This window comes from Crocodylus porosus, unplaced genomic scaffold (genome assembly GCF_001723895.1).
Source record: "Crocodylus porosus isolate Cpor-Errol unplaced genomic scaffold, CroPor_comp1, whole genome shotgun sequence".
NCBI classification, from domain to species: domain Eukaryota; kingdom Metazoa; phylum Chordata; order Crocodylia; family Crocodylidae; genus Crocodylus; species Crocodylus porosus.
Window position 1 is genome coordinate 96,180,201 of NW_017728947.1, and position 21,373 is coordinate 96,201,573.

At 42.8% G+C, this 21,373-nt stretch overlaps 1 protein-coding gene across 3 annotated transcripts in view; it reads left to right on the forward strand.

The window, feature by feature from the left end:
* EML1 (echinoderm microtubule associated protein like 1) overlaps positions 1-21,373 on the forward strand; it is a 192,299-nt gene that overhangs the window by 135,547 nt on the left and 35,379 nt on the right. For all 3 annotated transcript variants that reach the window (XM_019552500.1, XM_019552499.1, XM_019552501.1), the window contains 6 exons: positions 3,080-3,209; positions 7,933-8,082; positions 11,723-11,792; positions 15,853-15,963; positions 18,552-18,647; positions 19,666-19,800. In XM_019552500.1, the coding sequence (XP_019408045.1) occupies positions 3,080-3,209; positions 7,933-8,082; positions 11,723-11,792; positions 15,853-15,963; positions 18,552-18,647; positions 19,666-19,800 (692 nt within the window). The remainder of the gene's footprint in view (positions 1-3,079; positions 3,210-7,932; positions 8,083-11,722; positions 11,793-15,852; positions 15,964-18,551; positions 18,648-19,665; positions 19,801-21,373) is intronic.

Consider the following 21,373-nt stretch of genomic DNA (forward strand, 5'->3'; position numbering starts at 1 on the left):
ACCGTGGGTTACTGTTTTGCCAAGGAGTAGGTTAGCATCTAGCAGAGAGTACTTCTGAACAACCAGTAGAGAAAGGTCTTAGGTGAGCCTGCTGTACGCAAACACATCTTCATCTAGCACTTCTGTCTCTGTCTCTGTAATCACAAGGGAAGCGCCGTGTGACGCACTGCAAAGGTAGGCTTCACTTCCAAGACCTCATAGCTCTCTAAGCAAAATCTTTACCAGGTGACAGAAGCTGTATGTTTGTACAGCCATCGTAGTACCCTTATATGATTTTTATACTGCTAAACTTCTTTATCTTTTAAGTCAAAATAGTAATGTAATATCTATTAGAATTATAACCCCTGGATGCACTTTCATAGTAACAATGGGTTATAATTGAGATTTTTGTTGACTTTGGAAGAATTTTTTTTAAATTCTGTGTTGAGAGAGCTATATGGAAACACATGAATGTTTCACTGTGTTTGAAATGGTTTTCTGCACTCTGCTAAAATGTCCTTTGATATAGAACCTGACCCTTTATTGGCTGCTTTGCTATAAGCCTGAGTATGTTTATAGAAGCATTGGTTGTCCCTTGCTGTATCTTCCACGGTAGATTGTAGATGTAGCTGAATTATCAGTAAATAGAGCTAGATATCTTACTAATTTTAAATGCTTTTTGCTCAGTATGATAATATGTTTAATAATGTATATATTTTTAAACCATAGCTAAATTGTACAGTCACACATTTGATGCATGTTTGTTGTTTGTGGTATAATCATGGATCTTGCTGTGGATTTTAGAAAGCATTTATTCCTAATAATGTTTTCACTAATCAACATTTTTTACCTTTGCATCTAATAACAATAAATTCTTATAAAAATTGACTTATTTTGCCATGAGGCCAAATTTTTGAAAGAGCTTCAACCCCATGATGAAATTTTATGCTTACAATCAGTGGAGGACTCAATTGCAGATCCAACTAACATTTAGTCACCTGACCTTCTTAAATGCAGTAAATGCTGTCCTTTGCTATCCTTTACAGCCACAGTTTATTTTGCACCTGACAATGTTGCAGGTGCAAATAACAGTAACAATAATGATAATGGTATTAGCAGTAACAACGATAATAAGCTACTTAAAAATTTGGCCGTTGATTCATTTTTATAGTCCTCCAATTACTTTCTTTGTTTATACCTGTGTATTCAAAGTGATCTCCTGTTTTATACATTTGGTATGAGAAAGTAAGGGGAAAGGATGTGGGTTAGTTTTTATGTTTTAGTAACTTCTGTCATTGTGATTACTACATTTCAAGTGACCAAAGCAGTTCTCTGATGATTAAACTTCCCCAGCTCCCATCTTTAATAGTCATGATTAGAGTTGACATTGCTAAAAATCTGTTAGCTTTCCAAATGTGACTGACTCCATGCCCCAGCATTAGTGCAGCTGATCTCAGCCTAATCATAGAGGTATTACATGATAATACATATAATCCATAATTTTTCTGTATAAAAAGGTAATTTAGTTCTATATAAAGCAACAGAAATTGAATGTATTTATAAGTATCCAAACATGCCTACAGTATTATCATGCATCTTGAATTCTATAATCTGTTAAGATTTTAATTGTATCCATTTTCAACATTAAATTTTCTGTTTTTTTCACTTAGGATTTTGAATTTAAAATTAGTTATTTTTATATAAATGCCCTATTTATATATAACATCATGCTACCACACATAAGTATGTTCTTGCATCAAATGAATTACAGTCTAAAAAGCAACGGTACATATGTTTCTATCATACAGTAACAAAATGATACTTCAAGTCTTTTACATTTATTTGCTCAATGAATTTCAACTGTGGGTGAGGCAGGGAATTATAATGTGTGCTTGTAGTCCCACTAAAAATGCTTCAGGTTTTTTTTTAATTAAAATAATAATGGCATGTACGTAACGAAGCTTTAAAATCTTTAGTTTAACAGACCTTGTAAGTTTTATTTACATAATTTTGTTACTTCTGCCCTCCCATTTTCTGTGCCTGTGATTATTCTGTCTAGTAACTCTACAGATGTCACTGACTCCAAAACTGCTTGATTCACATGAAAACAAGGCTGAATCTCTTGATCTGCTGATGGAGCAGGAGGAGCCAGCAAGTTCTGAATCTGGACAAACTTCACCAGAAGTTCACAGGACACTGTCTTTGGCCTTGCCAGTTTCTAAAAGTCCTAGTCAGACCTTCATGCCATTTCCTAGATCTCCTAGTTTTATAAGCCCCATGAAGTCCCCAAGTCAGTATTTTCAAATCTGTTATTAATTCATGCTGCTATTCCCAGACATATTAAATAGAAAACCACTCACTACAGCATTTTCTCGTAGAAATGTTCACTTTGGTCAGCAAAGTTCAATTTGTAGCTCCTTCCGTGTATGCCCCTCTTTTCTTTTTATGATGTGTTGTCATTATTGTCATTCTGTTTTCAGTGTTTTAGCACTTCTTTAAACATTTATCTTTTCTGCATGTACATCAGCATGATTCCTTTTACTAATTGTTTGTGTTCTTTATACATAATGTATCTTTAACATTGTATCAAGTGTAAAGTATATCTTTACACTGAGATGCAAAGAATACAATTAAGTGTTAAAAAGTATTTTAGATGCTCAAATGTAAATATCCTTAAAAATAAATAAAAGAATATTAAGTGTCATTTCTGCGTTAATTGTAATTTTTACATTTGTGGTTTTTCCTAAGTTTTGCTATAAAAGATGTGCATATATATTAGTAGTTTCCCTAGAAATCACTAGTTTCAGACTTAATCCTTTTATTTTTTCTGGTTCTGCATTGCATAATCTGATTCTAGTTTGCTGCTTGTCTAAAAATATTTAAAGGAAAGAAGGAATTTATGTACTTTTTTCATAATCTCCTTCCAGTATTGATTTGTAATTAAAAAAACCCAAAAAATCTTCATATTTTATAAGTTTGAAATGGCTTATTATGGAAAATTATTGTTAATTGAAATGGAAATTAGGAGGGGATGAAACAACTCTAGAATTATACACTGTTGTGTGTATATGTAACTCTAAACTTTTCTGATCTTTTATAGAGGAAGGATATGTAAAAATGTTTCTTCGTGGACGTCCTGTTACCATGTACATGCCCAAAGATCAAGTGGAATCTTACAATTTGGAAGCAAAAGTAGAACTACCAGCCAAGAGGCTTAAACTGGAATGGGTGTATCCTTTTCATGTTAGAGCATTAATAGAAATCATTAGTTTTGTAATGATTTGCATTAAAATTTAGTTCTGAAATGTATTTAGTAAAGTTAGTCATGTTATTGAATGAGTTTCATTCATGAAGTCTTCACCTCAAATAGGTGTTGAGGTTGCTGCTTCAGACTTTATGCAAAATAGTAGAGCAACTCAAGGAGATTTTGCTTAAATGTTGCCTGAAGGTTATGTTTTAAGCATGTTAATTATTGTAAGTTTAATTAGGAGTGTTGTAATGAACTGTGATTACTAATTCTGTCATACACAAAATCTTTTCTGATGCATATCGGTAATATTGTAGTTTTTCATACTGTATTTTTAAAAAATGCATAGCATTGTCTCCTTGAAGAGTGCTGTAATTAATTACGGTAAAAGGATAACATTAAGAGTCATATTCCTGTAATTTAAAAAATACTTACGATGATAGAAATGAAGATCTATCTTTAAAGAAAAGATTGGAGCCTAAAGTTACATTTTTTAAACTACTTTTAGTTACTATACGTTGCTTTATCTTTCAGAAGCACTGACAAATAAGCAGTTGCCAATAACTTCAGTGAGTGCTAAATGCAATTATATATAATCTTGACTTTGGGGTGCGGGGAGAAGGAGACAAGAATCCCATAATTTACAAGATGAGTCTTGGGAGGCCAAGGATCTTTATTTTTTATAAGACACATTTTCCCTAGGCCCTTCCTATTTTAAATACAGCGTACAGAAGTTTACTGGAGAAGCAGCAGCAACAATTTGGCATTTGTATGATTCTGGTATATGTTTTGTCCTGGATAAAACATAAGGATAAAAAGATTTGTTTATCTTGAAATCTGTGTAATCGTTGGACTAAGATTTGTTCTTTGTAAAACCTGTCTTTTTAAGAAGAGGCTTTTATCACAACAATAAAACTTTGTGTTTGCCTTGTCTTTGAAAAAATAACACAGACCACATATAGCCTTTTTCAAAATTATATAAATAGAATTGCCTATGGTTTTGAAATGTAAATGTTCCCAATTCTCCTCTCTTTTTCCCAATGACAGATTTAGTACAACGGTTTTCACTTGCTTGTATTGCTGTTAGACCAGTGGTGCACAGCAATGCTGTGTCACCAGTCTCCCACCACCAGATTTCCAGACCAATTGTGAGCTTTGCAGACTGGATGACATGGCTCTGCAGCCCAGATCACGCTGGCCCAGGGTTGTGCCATGGCAGTATCCACTGTGCCAGGTTAGGTCAGCGTGCATAATAATGCCATGACCAGTTGTGGCATACAGGGTCAAGATAGCACATCGAGTTGCACAGGTGTGCTGGATTGCATTGGTGGACAAATCTTTCCAGGTACAAAGGTCCTAACATTCCAGGTACAAAGGTCATTTTTGAAGCACTGAAGTGCTATAGCTCTGGCACTAAGGGATGGGAATGAGCACTTAGCCCAGCAAACATTGAAATGGGCAAGTTGAAGGGGTGTACTTCCACCCACACTTTGCGGGCTCCAGGGACTCAATGACTTGTAGCTAGAGGGGTTTCCAGTTTTCTGTTTTCTCTTCTCTCCTAAACATGAGTTCAGCCTGTATTTGACTGCTCTGCAGTGTGTTCAGCTAACTTGAGATTCCTGGGAGGGTGGAGGAGTCCTTCTACTCACAGTTTTGGGTTCCCAGGGGTCAGGGAGGTATGATGTGGAGTGAAGGGTAAGTAGGGATTGAGAGCATAGCTGGGGGTTAGATGGCTTTTACTGACCAGACAATATAGGGGCACTGATTGATTAAAAAGTGACAGCAAAAGGGGAAAAAGGGAGCAGTACAGTTTGGTCCATGTACCATAGCAGGGAGCAATGCATTGTGAGATACCTGAAGGACTGATTAGACCCATGTCACACAATGTTTGGTGTTGATGCATAACATTGATCCAGTTTAGAGTAACCAGTTCAAAAAAGTGCTTGATTTTCCAGGCACATTTTGAACCATTCCAGGCCACTTTAACCTGGTTTAACAGGTTGCTTTGTCTGCTTCAGGCTTAAACTTAATTTAAATCCATCTAAGTGCTATGTGTGATCAAACCCACTGCAGTATTGAAGCTTGAGAAGGACTTTGAATGTGACATCTTCTTAGCTTTTGATGGAGAACTCAGCCTGTCAAATGAGCTAGGGAGACTGCATGAATATTCTTGGTAGAAAATCTGAGACATGGACAGTGAAGGCTGATATTAATACAGTGTTGAAACTTGCATTGGTTTTAATACTTTGTAAGAAATAAGTAGGATATGATAATAAGTAGGAAAGCTATATGTTACAAGTGTTGCGTAGGGAAAAATGTGCATATCAAGGAGGAAGTTGTTGGAGACTTCTGACAAGAATGGTTTTAGTGGAATGTCAGGGGTTGGAGTAGGATTGGAGAGGGTTTGGGATGGTATTAAAGAGAGGAGCTCCAGACAGCAGTTGTAAATGAGTGTTCACTAATCTTACAGATGAAAGGAAGAGGTGAGATGAGACAGTAGTTGGAGAAATGAGCTCCAGGATGGATTTTTAAAGGCAGAAAAAACTAAGAGCTTGATTTATGATACACTGGTATAAACAAGAAGTGGACACACAAGGAAAACCCCTACACTAGTATAACCTACCCGAATCTAGTGCAATATTACCAAAGAAAAATCAGGGGTTAAACTATGCTAGTGTAAGTTAAGCTGGAGGAAAGTGCCATGTGTCCCAAGCTGTTTTGGGGTAGACATTTTTGATAGGAAGAAAGGACCTCCTCTTCTGCCATTAAGAGATGAAGTGCTGTCACAGCATCTGTTGTAAATTAGCAACCTTGGTCATCTCTTCACTCCAGATCCCATTGTAATTTACACCAATCTACAAAACCAATGATAATTACACCTGAGCAAATATATCATGCTCAGGACCCAAGACATGCTGATATTGTGAGGGGAAAGACTCATAGGAAAGTGACAAGTTAAGAAAAAGTTAAAGGAAGGTAGGAGACTGGGCACAAGGGAAATTAGAATATATGTTTGACCCCTGGGGTCATTGAAGGGTAGAGGAAGAAAGTAGAAGAGAAAGTTCGGCATCTATGAGAGGAGAAAGAGGGAGATAGGGCTGTACAAGGAAAAGGGGGAAGAGAAAATGAGCTAGAGCATAAGGAAGGCCACCTTCCATTTTTCTAATTCCTCTTAGAAGAAATTGGTAAGTTTCTCTTCAGAGGGTGAAGTAGAGGTGGGTGAATGATACTGAAGTCCTGGGATTCAAGTTGGAGAAGCAGATTGCTTAGCTAGGAAGATAAGGAAGAACTGAAGGAGAAAACAAATTTGCAGTTAGTCAGCCTGCCATAGGATTTCTGCCAGAGACACTCCACAGTGTCTGTCAGATACTCTGGCACAGGAATGGAGGAAATAGATGCTGGATCTGAGCCAGGGCCGGAAGTTGGCTAGGCCTTGTGGTGGGGGGTGGGGGAGGCAAAAGAGTCAAGATGGAGGAAAGTATAATATTGAGAAAATCCACAAATGTATCAGTGGATAGGAGGAAAAGGTTGGAGAAGATTGAGAGCAGATGAGAAGTATCGACTGAAAGTGACGATATGTTAGTGATGGTGTTGATCTGAAAGAGATTCTGTGGTGGTCTGAGAGAGAGAACTTAACACAGAGAGATTCAAGAGAACCAGGAATGGTTGGTGATGGCCAGTCAAAGAGAAATGTCCCTTTTAGTGAGTGGGAGATTTGAAACAAGGGATATGCAACAAACAAAAAGGAATTTTGGCTGGAGATCTAAAGGTTGGATTCTTCAATCCAAATTTTGGTGCCTAAATACAAGTGGTTTAAGGTTGTTGGAGTTTTTTTTCAGAACTTCAGAGCAGCCATTAGTCCTGTTGAAGTCAAAGGTTGCTGTAGGTACTCAGTTCCTTTTTGGTAAATGAGGAAAGCTTTTATCTAGGTACCTGTCAGTGAAGCACCTGTTTGAAAATGTTGGCCTTCCATTCTACGTCATGTCAATGTAAAGTTTAAGAGCAGGATCAAGCTTCCATTACCATAGTGAATAATGCATGGAGGTCTTGTTAATGCTGTCAAATAGGATTTCTTAGTCTTTTTATATCATAGAACTTTTCTCTAGTAATCAGTTGGGAATCCCTTCCCATACTGGAGGGGACCTTTCTGAGACATCGCTCCCATACTGGCAGTTGAGGGTGGAACTCCTAGTACAAACTAGCAGCAAAATCTGGACTGTTGTGTTTTACATGCTGTACCCAGTATATTAAAATGTATGATGCAACCTTTTATAATTTGAGATCCAATCTGCTTGGTAATGACTAGTGTAATGGAATCAGTGATCCCAAACAAAGGATAATGCAATCAATCCTAATATGTAGTTGGATGTACTGAATGACCTACCAGAGTTCTCTTCCAACCCAACTATTATTCAATAGGAAGCACACTTGAAACAAAACAGGTATTGTTCTAGCCTGAAACTTGCAAAAATGTCAAATGTTAGCTAAGAAAGTATCTGTAAAATCCTGCAACAGTCTCTATTACAGTACATTGTTTGACTGTTTGTGTGCCTTGCTTGCACATTTTTAGGGACTTGCAAATTGGGGGGTATTTTAGCACTTTTACTGTACAGTTGGGTCTACAATATTTTCATGCTTCTATGATATCTTCTCAGATTGTTAATTCCTAATAAACAGTGTTATTTCCATCTTAACAAGCATGCTAGCTACGGGTATAGGGGTCGGGACTGTCGCAATAACCTGTACCTGCTTCCGACAGGTGAAACTGTATATTTCATTGCTTCAGTTGTTGTGTTGTATAATGTTGAAGAACAACTTCAGAGACATTACACTGGTCACAATGATGATGTGAAGTGGTAAGTGTTCACAATACAGATATTTTTCATAAGAATTTAATCTGAGAAGCTACTTAAGCTAGTATGGTTTTCTCTCTCTCTCTCTTTTTTTTTTTAAGCTCTAATTCTAGTAAATTAACCATTGAGTCAGTGGTGGCCAACCTGTTTGGCAGGTGTGTCTAAAGTGAAGCCCTGTGCCATCACTGAGTGCCACTTGGATGCCCCCCCCCACATCCTCCACCTCACTTGATCAGCAAATTTACACACCCTGCAATCGTCCCTTCATTTCACTGCATAGATAAACATTAAGGGCACATCCAGACAAGCATACATGGGGTCCCCTGGCCCCATCCCTCACCTGCCCCCTTATCCCCCTCCTCCCCCATAGCTGCCCTGCCCAGCCCCAGCATCTGGCCCAAAAAAAAAAAAAAAAAAAGCCCTGTACTCACTAGCAGTAGCAGCTGCTGTCAGAGTCGCTGGGGCCCTGTGGCAGAGCCCCCCCACACAGCGGGGGGCAGTGGGAACTGGCTCTGGCTGCCTGGCACCTGCACTGCCACTGCCCCATCGTGAGTGTGTGGCCTCAGTTGGCAGGGCTCCCCATGCTGTCACCTGGGGCCTAGCACTACTCAGCCTGAGCAGCCCCAGCTGCCTGACAGCACACGGGCCACACCTGTGCCATGGGGCAGTGCAAGTGCAGGTGTCACATGGCCGGGGCCAGTCCCTGCTGCCCCGTGCTGTGCGGGGCAGGGCTCTGCCACAAGGCCTCAGTGACCCCAACTGCTGGTGAGTGCAGAGCTTTCTTAAATTTGTTTTTATTGCCAGGATTCTGGGGCCAGGTGGGGTAGTGATCGTGGTGGGGAGACTTGGGGGGCAGGTATGGTCCCCTCTCCCTCCTCCAGCGCCCCCCCCCTTCTCCTACTTACCAGCCAGGAAGCCCCAGCGTACCCAACAGCAGCTGCTATTGCCAGTGAGTGTTGTGGGGCTTTTTTAAAGTGCTGGGAGGCTGGCGCCAGGTGGGGCAGCCTTTGGAGGTCTGGGGGTGCAAGCAGGGGTGGTGCCAAGCAGGGCAGTAACCCAGGGGGAGGAGCAAAAATGGGGGGCATGTGGGCCCTGCAGGGGAGGGTGGTAGACCCTTGCACGGGCCATGTGGCCCCTGTTGGGGAGGCTGTGAGCCCTGTGGGGGGGGCAGTCCATGAGCTGTGGAGGGGGCTGCACCCCACAGCCCTGCATCCCTCCACAGCCACCCACATCTCCACCACCCCCAGCACATACCCTGCATATCCACCTGCCAGACAGGATGAGGCCTGCTGGCAGGAGCTGTGGCTGCAGGGGCAGCTGTCCCCACATTCTGGTTAGTGAAGGGGTCAGGGGGAGCTCTAACTGGTCTGTGGAAAGAAAACCAAAGGAAAACAGGCAAAAACATATAGGTATTTAGAATTCATTTTATTATGATGATAGAGACACAGATAGGTTTCCAAATTGCTTTAACACTGCAGATATATCAATACAACATTGCCCAACTGATTACTGTCTCTCTGTCTGTATATATAGTAGTCTTCCATTTTAATTGTGGAGCAACGTGGATTTCAGGGTATTTTACAGAGTGACTTTGAGATTTTTTTTTTTTATCAGGGATTTTTCAGTTTTCAAATAGGGAACACCAGAATTCCTGCTATGGAGGCAAGTGGCAGGACCCAGGCAGAGAAGCCTGCTCAAAACTGGCACCTTGGACCCAGCTGCAGGTGGCCTACCAGTTAGGGATAAGGAAGACATGCTTTAACAGTTCAAAGCAGGTCACCACACTGGGAACACCTTCTGAGCAATAGCTGCTCAGATGGCCAGGTAGGGTCACACATGGCAGTAGTGCCTCACAAAGGCCAACTCTTCAGCCACAGTCCACTGGCAGCTGGCCCAGAGGGCCAGATACCTCTACTGGCTGTGCAGTCCCCATCCGGGTCTGGCAGGTGCGCAGCATGTCACAGCCAGGCAGCAGCCCCTACTACCAGACTGCTGCAGTGGGTAAAGGGTCTAGGGAATTCTCAGGGCTGCTTCAGCAGTCAGGCTGGCACAAGGGGTAGTGTCCCCAGGTATCAATTGGCTGGGCCCCAGAAGCTCCTGAGAGCGAGTAGCCCTGAGCTACTTGTCAGGGCAGCTTTTTGTACTGCTGGGCCCAGGACAGGGCAGCTTTTTACACTGCTGGGGTCAGCACAGGTGCTGACTTTAGCTCTCCCTGCCTGCAGATCCAGGAGGAGCCAGACAGGGTTATTTTGCCCCAAGTAGCACAACTTGCACCACATGGAAGTGCGTGTCCGGGCACGTGTGCTGAGCCAAAAAGCCCCAGCTCAGATTTGCACGGCTTCTATTTGAACTGCTGCAAGTGCATGTGCTTGCATGTGTGGATGTGCCCTAAGAGGCTTGCTAACATTTTGAATTTTCTTCTAAAGATCGCTTTCTAATCCATATACAACCATTACTTGGTTTGGAACAAAAGGTTCATGAATACAGCATTCTGGTTTTCTTTGTTTTGTTCCTGTGATGTGTTTTTTGCATATGTAGAAAAGATGGAAAACCTAGAAGTCTGAGTTTGTTCTTAAATGCCTGCTTAACTTCATTTGAGGTTTTATGGTCTCTCTTGCCATATTGACCCCAAATCTTAAAGATACATTTTTAAGAACATCATTTGTTTGTTCTTAAGCTTTCTGTTACCATTCATAGTCGTGCTCAAATTTACTTTTGTCCTTCCTTCTGAAGTAGGCTTCAGTGTTGCATTGTGAACTAGGTTAAGCATGATGAAATCCATTCGTCATTATGCAAAGATATAAGTGGACTAATAATCAAAGCTAGGTTCAACTTAACTGTTCAGCACCATCAGAATGTTACATAAAACTGAGCTCTTTACATAACCTAGTTGTTTTACAATGAGACTAGCATTTTGGTTCCTTCACATTTTCTGTCTCTAAACTCTCTACTCCTAAAATATTTCAAAGCATTCAGGTATATTAGAAAGTGGATGATGTTCTTTAATATAAAGCCAACTAAATTTCTTATGCCAATATTAATTTTGCCTTATGTTCTACTACTAAGTGGGCAGCAGCTAATGTGAAAGAAGAATTAACTCGATACTAGCAGCATGGCTTGCTTTCTTCTGTACATTACATTAAAACAACTTTTCAGTTTATTTTTTGCTACCCTAATGATTGTTGATTACCTTTTGATTCTCCGGGTTGCTGATTCTAGGCACGAAAAGGTGCACTTTAGTTCTGGATCATTATTTTCTGAGTGACCTAATTTTTACCTTTTGAGAATTTTGAAGAGGCTAACAGTAGTTCATTTTTATTACATTTAGGATTAGTATCCAATCTCGTGCTCTGGAAAAGTTCTAAGTAAAACTGGACTGCTGTCCTGTATGTTATTAGGTGGGCATAAAAAAATCACTAACTGGCACTATCTTGCTGAGTTGTTATGGGGAAAATAAGGGGAAAAATAGCATAAATGTAGTTGTCTATATTGTATTAATATATGTTTTTAACTGTTATATTTTGAGGATGCATAATACTTTGTGACTAAAGTAATAATGCTAAGACATCTGATTATTTTAGCTTGCATAAAATGTTCCATCAATGCTTTAAATGTGAGGTGTGACAGTACTTTTTATTTCTAGCCTAGCTGTCCATCCTGATAGGATCACCATAGCAACAGGTCAGGTTGCAGGAACATCTAAGGATGGAAAAGTGAGTATACTGTTTTTTTAATAATATTTCATAAGAGTATGTCTTTGTTCTCGCCATGGTTGCAGTTCTGTAGTTAAAGAGATAACCTTCTTTTGTGCTGCAATTAAGCCTCTCTTGAATTTTAAAGAAGTAAAAATGCAAGATCTGTGTTCTTCCTTATTGTACTGTGCCAAGATTAGCTAGTAGTAGTATCAAGTTCAATCTGTGGCTTCTCATGCTGCCTGACTCTCTAGCTCCGTTCCATATGGTAGAGGCATAACTAGGCAGTTTTGTGCCTTGGGTGGGCATAGGTGCATAGGGATGTGGTGGTGATGGCAGTGGCCAGGCCTGCAATGCAGTGGCTGCTGTTTTTGCACCTAGAGGCATAACAAGGCAGTCAGGTGCCCTGGGCGGCTGTGACAGATGGGGGCAGTGGCAACTTCCAGCTGCCATCTTGCTGCCAAAACAATTGTGTGGCTGTAGTGACCCAAGTCAGTGTCTGGGGCAGCTGTTCCAGTCACCCTGCTACTGTGTGCACCCCCTGACCATCACCTAAGTTGGTGCCCAAGGCTGGTGCCTCAGTTTCTCCCTTTTAATTACACCAGTGCTATATAAATTCTAGGAGGTTTGAAAGAGAGGCTCCGGAGAAGAAATGGGAGCATGCTATGATCAAGAGGAATCTGTAAAAGGATAAGAATGGGAGGATCATGGAGGGCAGAGGAGAGTGGTGATTTCTGTTTGGATGAGTCGTACAGTACATGCAACTGACCATTGTGACCAGCTGTTGAACAGAAAACACAACACCATGCTACTTAGCAGCATCTAATTAATTGAGTCTGCTGGAACATGGTAATTGCCACGCTCCAGCCAGCCTCTGTGTCTTGTGTGTCAGCGTCCCCACGCTTCAAAATGCTGGGGTGCTTTAACTAAAGCTTGGTCAACAAGCTTTAGATAACATACCCCCCCTTATCCCCACCATTTTGAAGTGTGGGGATGCTAGTGCATGAGGGCTAGGGACAGAAGGTGCACATAAACTGGTTTAAGTTACAGACTAGTTAGGGGGGGACCAGCAGACACTGAGGAAGTCCCTTTTCCCCCAAGCACTACCAGGAGTGACCAGGAATAATGGTCACAAGCTGGCAGAGGGTAGATTCAGGCTAGACATCAGGAGGTGCTACTTCACTGTCAGGGCAGCTAGGATCTGGAACCAACTTCCAAGAGAAGTGGTGCTGGCTCCTACCCTGGGGGTCTTTAAGAGGAGGCTAGATGTACACCTTGCTGGGGTCGTTTGACCCCAGTATTCTTTCCTGCCATGTCAGGGGGTTGGACTAGATCTACTCAGGTCCCTTCCAACCCTAGAAACTATGAAACTAAGTGATCAGAAACTGGTTTAAACCTGTAACAAAACATAAGTTCAGTGCACATAAACCAGTTTCAAAATAGGTGAAACTGGTTTAAGATAAACTTGGCTGAATATAGTATCAGACTTAACTGATTTGGGTCAAACCAGTTTATGCAACTTCTGTCCCAAGCTCCTTCCTGATTTTAAGTTAAACCAGAGTCCCCCAGCATTCCAGATGCTTTGCAGCTCTGGGCAAAGCTGTGCTCTGTTCCAGAGAGCTCGGCTGGACCCTCCCCTCTGCTCTCTAGCCTGAGCAGGAGTGGGAGCATGGCCAGATACATGGCCCCCTGAGGCAAAGGGAGCAGGGAGGGGATTTATTCCCTCATCCTTCTACTGGGAGACTGCAGCCCCAGTCAGCCATTCTCCCTCTCCCCATTCCAGTGGCAGGGGAAGCTGAGCTGTCCTGAGAGTGCTGCTGAGGGTGGAGGCAAAAGGGCCAGCCCAGGCTGGACCACTGGGGCTGGGCCCTTCTCAGTGGGCTGCAGCCCAGGCTGGAGCCATGGGGGCCGCGCGGCTCCCTGCACCCAAGCCAGGTGTCTGTCATGGAGTCCCAGCCAGCTGCAAAGGGTGCCGCAGTGCTGGTCCATGGGGGCAGCACCCTTCCCAGCCTGCTGCGGCTCTGTGACTGCCTGGCCCAGCAAGATGGGTGAGAACTGGCTGGGGAGCTTTCTGGGCCAGCTCAAGCCCAGCAGCTACCACTGTGCCCCTGTCCTGTGCAGTACTCTGGGCTGCAGGCGCACAACCAGCTTCAGGCTGGTGAGAGCCATGGGGGCTATTCTGCCCTCCTCACCTCCAGCTGTTGCTGCTGCAGCTGCACTGGATGTGGGGAGCAGGAAGCTTCAGCCCCCTGGCTTCTTCCCAATACATGGAGCTCTTCCTCCTGCTCCCAGATGCCTTGGAAGGTGGAGGGTGTCTGGGGCTGCAGCCAAAGCTCCACGCACAGGGCAGAAACCGCCAGGCCCAGCAGGATTATTTTTCTCCATTCACCTCCAGCTGTGGCTCCTGTTCCTGCCTCAGGGTGCAGACCCGCTTAGGGCTGCAGGAGTTTCCTTCAGCTTGGTGGCTTCAACCTGAGCTGGGCTGAAGTGGCTAGGCTAAAGGAAGCTCCCCCTGCTCCAGGTAGCACTGTGTGGTGCAGCAGGAGCCATAGTTTATTCCCTAGCCTTTATTCCTTCCAGCCTTGTGGCTGCTGCCAAAGGAAAGGGAGGGCTGCTGTAGGGGACCCCCTTCACCTCCCCAGCATTGAAGCCTGAGCCACTGCAGGCATATGCCTGCATTTCCAGAATTAAACGTGAATGTATGTACACTTTCAAATCAGTTCAGACTAACCTGCAAAGATTGAATCAATTCAGGCTCCAGTTTTTGAATGTCTGTTTCTAAACCAGGTTCACTGGGTGCTGTAATTAGAGAGGCTCTGAGAGTTGCTCTAATTATAGACCCCTCCATAGGCGACTGGTAGAGGGGACATGGGGGGGCATGTGCCCCCCCTAAAATTGGCCCCCAAAAGTGCTGGGGGGCCCTTTGCACCCCAACTTGGCACTACCCTGGACGGGGCCAGATGTGGAGCAGATCCCTACCAGCCCAGTTTTACAGCCAGGGACATTTTTTAAATGTTCTGGTTTTCTACCCAGCCCCGCCCTCCCTGACAGCACTCTGGAGCCCAGACCATCAGAGAGCGCTCCGACCAACCAGAGTGCTGCCCCGCCTCCCTCCCCTGCACGGCCCCTACCTACCTGTAAAGAGCGTGTTCTGATCCCCCAGCAGAGGTTCTGTTCCTGCTGCTGGGAGACAGGTAAGCCTGGGGCTCTTACGGGGGGAAGGGAGAGTGGCCCAGGGAGGAGTGGGGGGAGGTAGTGGTGTGCTGTGCCCCCCCAGACATAGGAGGCACCAGTCACCCATGCCCTCCCCAGCATGTGTAACACACCCCAAGATTCTGTCCCTTGAACTTTGTTTTTGTGACTGTGTGACTTCATTAGTGACCTGAGGAAGGGCATATTTTATGCCCAGAAAGGTAGTTTGTTCCAAATACATAGTTGAGTCCAATGACATTACCAAACAGACCTGCTTCTTTTGTAAGATTTTTTTAAAGATATTTATTTATGGATTATAATTGATAAGAGACCAAAGGTAATGGCTGCTAATCTTTCTCAGGCACTGGAACTTTCATTTTCCTCTCCTTCTCCATCTTGCACACACATGTGTACATGCACACGCACATGTGTACATGCACTGCAGAGTTTGGTTTTTATTGCATAGATTGAACAAATTTTGTGCTACTGTTCCCATCTGCCTTCACATGATGCTTTAAATCACCATACATTTACAAGGACTGCCCTCTAGTGGATTTAAGAAGTACTTCTGTCTTCATGATATTTGTTATTACCACATATGGTGGTTAGAAGACCATTTAAAAATGTAAATTTGATTTGGAAATAATTCTGTTTTGGTGGTTTCCATATACCAGATTGATTATTTTAGGTTGAAAAAAATTGGTTATGATCACTGTTGTAAGAAGGGAGACTGATGATAAGATTCTTCTCCATAACCAATTTTATGCAGTTGAACTGAAATGGGTTGTCAGGTATTTTCCAGTTTTAAAAATGAAGATGATCTTTACATTTTTTTAAATGAAGATCTTTACAGAGATGGTCTCAGCTGCTGTTTCAATTTGTTTTACAGCAATTACCACCCCACGTACGTGTTTGGGATTCTGTTACTTTGAATACTCTCCATGTCATCGGAATGGGTTTTTTTGACCGTGCTGTCACCTGTATCGCTTTTTCTAAATCTGTAAGTAAATGCATGCTTTCATCAAATTTGTGTGCCAAACATAATGAAGCTATTTTAAGTTAAACTCTTCCTGATGGATTTGATGGCCAATCAGGCAGATGGAGCCCATGTGATACCTAGACTTCTATGCTAGTCTCATCACAGAACTCTTACGTACTTTTAAGCTTCCTGCTCTCATTATTTTCTCATTATTTTCTCTCTCTCGCATATTTTTTTGGGCATAGACTCCCTGTCTTCTGTCTTTTCACAGGGATGAGATCTTGTAGCCTAACTTCCCTAACCCAATTGCAACAGTTCTGACCTTCCCACAGCTTACAAATATCCCAGAGTTCCACAATGTGGATACCCTGGTATTCAGTTTACCTCTTCATAAAGAAAGCAAACAAACACACTAGCTTTCCAAGTGGTTAGAAGACTTATTTACTCTTTACCTAGCAAAATAAATGTACAGGTCTATATAAATAACACATACCTATGTGCAGTCTCCAGTCTGTGGTACTTTATCACTCTTGCATATTCTTTGGGTTTAGTTTAAGGCATTCTAGTGAGTCCAGGTTCCTCCTTTTTTCTCTTGCCCATCCCAGACAAGTTTTGCCTTCCAGAATAAGGAGTTGCTCCTTTCAACAAATTTTCTTCTATACTTTTTTCTAAAAAGGTGAGAGTTGTTTTTATAAAAGCCAGTTCTCTTTATCACATGGTACTAAATTTGACTGATTGACAGTCAAATTTGTCTGCCTTTGCTTAGTTAACTTCTAAACTTAGAACTCAGACTAGAAAAACTAATTTGCCTTTGTAATAGCCAGCTCTTATTCCAAGGAATGTGAATAGAGAACCATTGAGGATTAACAGTCCTCTTCTGTAGGAATACACCGATAAAGATTTTTTGGGCTGATACCAATGGCCGATTTATTGACCAGCCACATTGGTTGATCCCGATTCGATTGCCAATATGCAGCCTGGCAGCTTGGAGAGCAGCATCCAGCTGGTAAGTGTGTGTGAGGACAGGGGCCTGGGAGTGGGAAGGGGCATGCAGAGGGAGCAGATCGAGACCCCCATGGTGAGGGAAGGTGTGGGGCTGGGGCAGGGCAGGACGCAGGATGATGCTGGTGGCTTAAGCAGGGCGCATGGTGGGGGTGGCTCCCACCGCTTCACTCACCCCCCGGGGGAGGCATGGGGGGGCATGTGTCCCCTAGATCTGTGCGGGCAAGGGTGGGCTGCCACTACATGCTTATGGGGTGTGCTGGTCTCTTTCAGCAGCTGTGCTCGGGTGGGCCTGGCAGTGGTGGTGTTGGGAGGGTGGGTTATGGGGTGGGCTAGAGATACCACTACAGCACCCCCATAGTCCCCTTCCCAGTGCTGCTGCTGCCCACCACATCCTGCCTGGCCCAGCCTGATTACAGCTGCAGGGAAGAGCCTGGCGCAGCCCCTAAGCATGAGAATACAACGGTAGCCTGCCCTTACCATGCACACAGATCTGTGGGGCATATGCCCCCCATGCCTCCCCCGGGGTGCACGTAGTGGCAGGAGCCACTCAGCCCCCGACATGAGCTGCTCACGGCTCTGTCCCACATCTCCCCTGTTGCAGCTGGGCACTGCCTGTCCCTGCCCCCGACTCAGCTGCACTCTTTCCCTCACTGTGGGGCCCTCGATCTGCCCCCCGCTCCCCCCATGCCCCTTCCTTCTCCCGCACAGACTTACCAGCTGGATGCTGCTCTCCATGCTACTGGGCTGCAGCTGCGTGCATACATGTGGCATTTATTGGCGACACTGTCAGCCACATCTGCCAAAAAAAGCCCATTGCCGATAATGTCAATTTTCCTTTAATTGGTGCCAATACGATATGGACTGATTGTATTGGTGCACCTCTACTCTCCTGTTAATTTTGTGTCACCATCCTTTTGAATTTTAGTCCCTCATAGATATAAAGAAAAGTGACAAAAGTCAACCAAGATCCACATTCAAAATTGGTGGACTTAGGTCGCTGTTCAGAGTCCTCAGTATCAAATGGAATTCTTAAGCAGTGCACAGACCAATTCCCCCAATCATCATTCTTGAAACTTTGAGGGATAAATCTTGTTCTAGCCAGGCAAAGCACCATGATTTACTTCAGTTAGATCTATAGGGGACCTATATGTGAGCCGCGAGGATGCTCTGATGCACTAATTACAGCAGAGCAGACTCGATTAATAGAGTCTTCCAGAGTGTGGTAGTTATGGCATTCCAGCAGCCTCCAGCATCTCGTGTATCAGTATCCCTGTGCTTAAAAAGTAGCAGCGGGGACTTTTATTCAAAGCTTGTTTGATGAGCTTTAGATAAATCTCCTCGTTGGCCATTTTTAAGTGTAGGCACACTGATACACGAGACGCTTCGGGCGCTTTAATTAGAGTGGCTCCCAGAGCCACTCGAATTAAAGCACCCCCCTGCTTGTATAAATAAATACCCTAGGATTTTTAACTAAGGACTTTAACTGGAAGTTAAATACTGTGCAAGTTAATTAGGCAGGACAATTTAATTACTTTTAGAGGTGTACCGAGGCAGTCTTAAGTTGTTTTTTTTTAAATACATTATTTAATTTTTTTTTCTTCTAGAATGGAGGAAGCACCGTTTGTTCAGTGGATGACTCAAATGATCATGTGCTTTCTGTATGGGACTGGCAGAAGGAAGAAAAACTGGCAGATGTTAAGGTGTTGCAATAAGATATTTTGTGTACTACTATTTGTTTGTATGTAGATCTGAATTTCTTGTCATATAATTTATTTTTATACTTTTAACATTCTGTGCCTTTTAATTCTCAGTAGTGGTTTCAGATTTAGAAAAGGCAAAGAATAGAAAATGTGCCTAATTTGAATATTTCTTCTTTCTTTTGAAAGTAGCCCAATATCCTTTTCCTTTTTTGCTGTCAGTCTTGCTACAGTTCACTAGGAAATTTTAACAAGCAACTCTAGGGATTTATAAGAGACATGCAGAAAAGAAATGCTGTAAGCCAGAGGTGTCCAAGGTATGGCCCTCAGAGCTCCCCGTGGGTCTGGAAATTCGGCAGTATGGAAAGCAGTGGTAGCATTAATTGTCATTCTGGGAGTGGCATTATTGGCTCTGGGAGTTGCAACAGTTAACACTACCACCACTTGACCTGCTACCAAATTTATAGACCTATGGGGAGCCCCACAGGCTGGATCCAGAGTGTGGAGCCATATCATCTGGGCTGTAGGGCTGCTCGCAGGGCTGGAAATTTAGTAGTGGGAGGCATGGCAGCTGCCACAGCTCTAGGAACCACAGCAATTAATGCTGCTACTGCCAAAGTCCAGCCCAATGTGCCAGATGACATTTCCACACTGGCCGATGAACCAGGCTTGTGCCGCTCATCTGACTGGTGATGCCAAATGAACTGGGTACCGCTGCTGTAAGCTAATGGTAACTTTTACATACTGCCTTGTCCTGACAATATTCCACAGTTTTAAAGGGAGTATTATGTTAACTTTTGATCCTGATTTCAAAATTGGTAAGCCTCATCTAAACTTTAAGATTTTCCATTCAAAGGACTTGTTATTTCATAGTCTCTTTTCAGTTAAAGCAAGGGGAAAAAAGTGGCAGGGAATTTCTCTACTACATACTATAACATGATTTGATTAACAAGAAAACACTTTCAAATGAATCATATTGTATATTAGTTTTTGATACATTGTTTCTCTCTTTCTTTCCAAGTGCTCTAATGAGGCTGTATTTGCTGCAGATTTTCATCCTACAGACACAAATATAATTGTTACTTGTGGAAAATCACACCTTTACTTTTGGACATTAGAAGGCAATGCCCTTATTAAAAAGCAAGGATTATTTGAGGTAAAACAACATGTGTTCTTAACTCTTTACAGTATGCTATACCTATAGTAGTCCAGCTAAATTAAGGTTTAAATGAATCAAAACACCACGTTATTTACACTTGCCGTTTTATCATACTTTATTCTTTATTTTGTATAGTATTTGTATAGCATGATGAAGCTATCCTGGGTGATGTTTCGAATGTAGTTTTCATTTCAGTCCCTACCCTTCTTTTATCATTTTCTCATAATATTTTTTTTAATTCATTTTGGGTTGAAACTTTCCATATTTGGCCACCTCTCCAAAATAAGTATGTCAGTTTTTAAATGAAAGTTTGAGAGACATCACTGTATTCATGCAAATGACTTAGAATTGAATGGCTTTTTTCTTCATTCTGCTCAGATACATTAATAGGGAGCCATTGATCCTTCTGGATCATGGTGTATGCACGAGAGGTCACCAAGGTCTTTGACAAGTATGCCTAGGTAGGAGTATGAATGATTGGAGGCTGCTCAGACCTTCCATGCTCCCTTTAGACGATTGAGACAGAATCCAAAGGCCAAACCAAATCCGGGCATTTGGTGCCTTGCTGGCTGTAGTTGTATTCACATACAGGAATCGAACCCAGATCTCCCGAGTGGTAAACAGGGATTGTACCAGTGAACCACAATAGCGGGTATCAGACATGTACACATACAACTATACAAAAAAGTCCGTGGGCATGCTCTCTCTGTAAAGGGGACTGTGCTGAAGAATATTATGTTTAATTTTGTCACTTTTCCCATTTTCATTCCCTTTTTATCCTGTACCTTAGATTAATTATCCTGAAACATAGAATACTAGACAATTATGTCTTTCTAGGATTTTTCATAAACTTAGCTGACACATCTCTTGCTCCTGCATAGATCAACCATTAAGAGTCCACAGGACAGTCTTTAACTCAAATTTGTAACTTCATTCCCAAGCACTGATTGACTGAGATGATGAATACATATGAGACCTGCAAGACTGTTCATTGTAAATAAAGAGTGCTTATATAGCTTCATTGTAAATGAAGAGTGCTTATATAGCTTACTGAGCACTAGTATAACTGCCGTTGCTAATTTTGGGTGCTTCTGGCTTCTAGCTGAGTGTCTTGCACAGTGCAGAAACAGAGTATTTAAAAAAAAAAAACCCATAAAAAACCAGTGTCCCCTTCTAACTGTTTGTCTCCATTTCATAGAGTTCATAGACATTAGGGCTGGAAGGGACCTCGGAAGATCATCCAGTCCAACCCCCGAAGGGCAGGGAGTCAGCTGGGGTCATAGGTTCCCAGCAAGATAAGCATCCCATTTACTCTGGAAGGCATTCAATGTAGGTGCTTGAACCACCTCCGATGGCAGGCTGTTCCAGACCTTGGGGGCTCAGACAGTAAAGAAATTCTTCCTTATGTCACCCCTGATAAACTTATAGGTGGCCATCAGATCACCCCTGAGCCTGCGCTTTTCCAAGCTGAAGAGCCCCATGGCTCTCAGCCAGTCATCATAAGGTCTGTTTTCCTGACCTCTGATCATGTGCGTGGCTCTCCTCTGGACTCTCTCAAGCTTCTCCACAT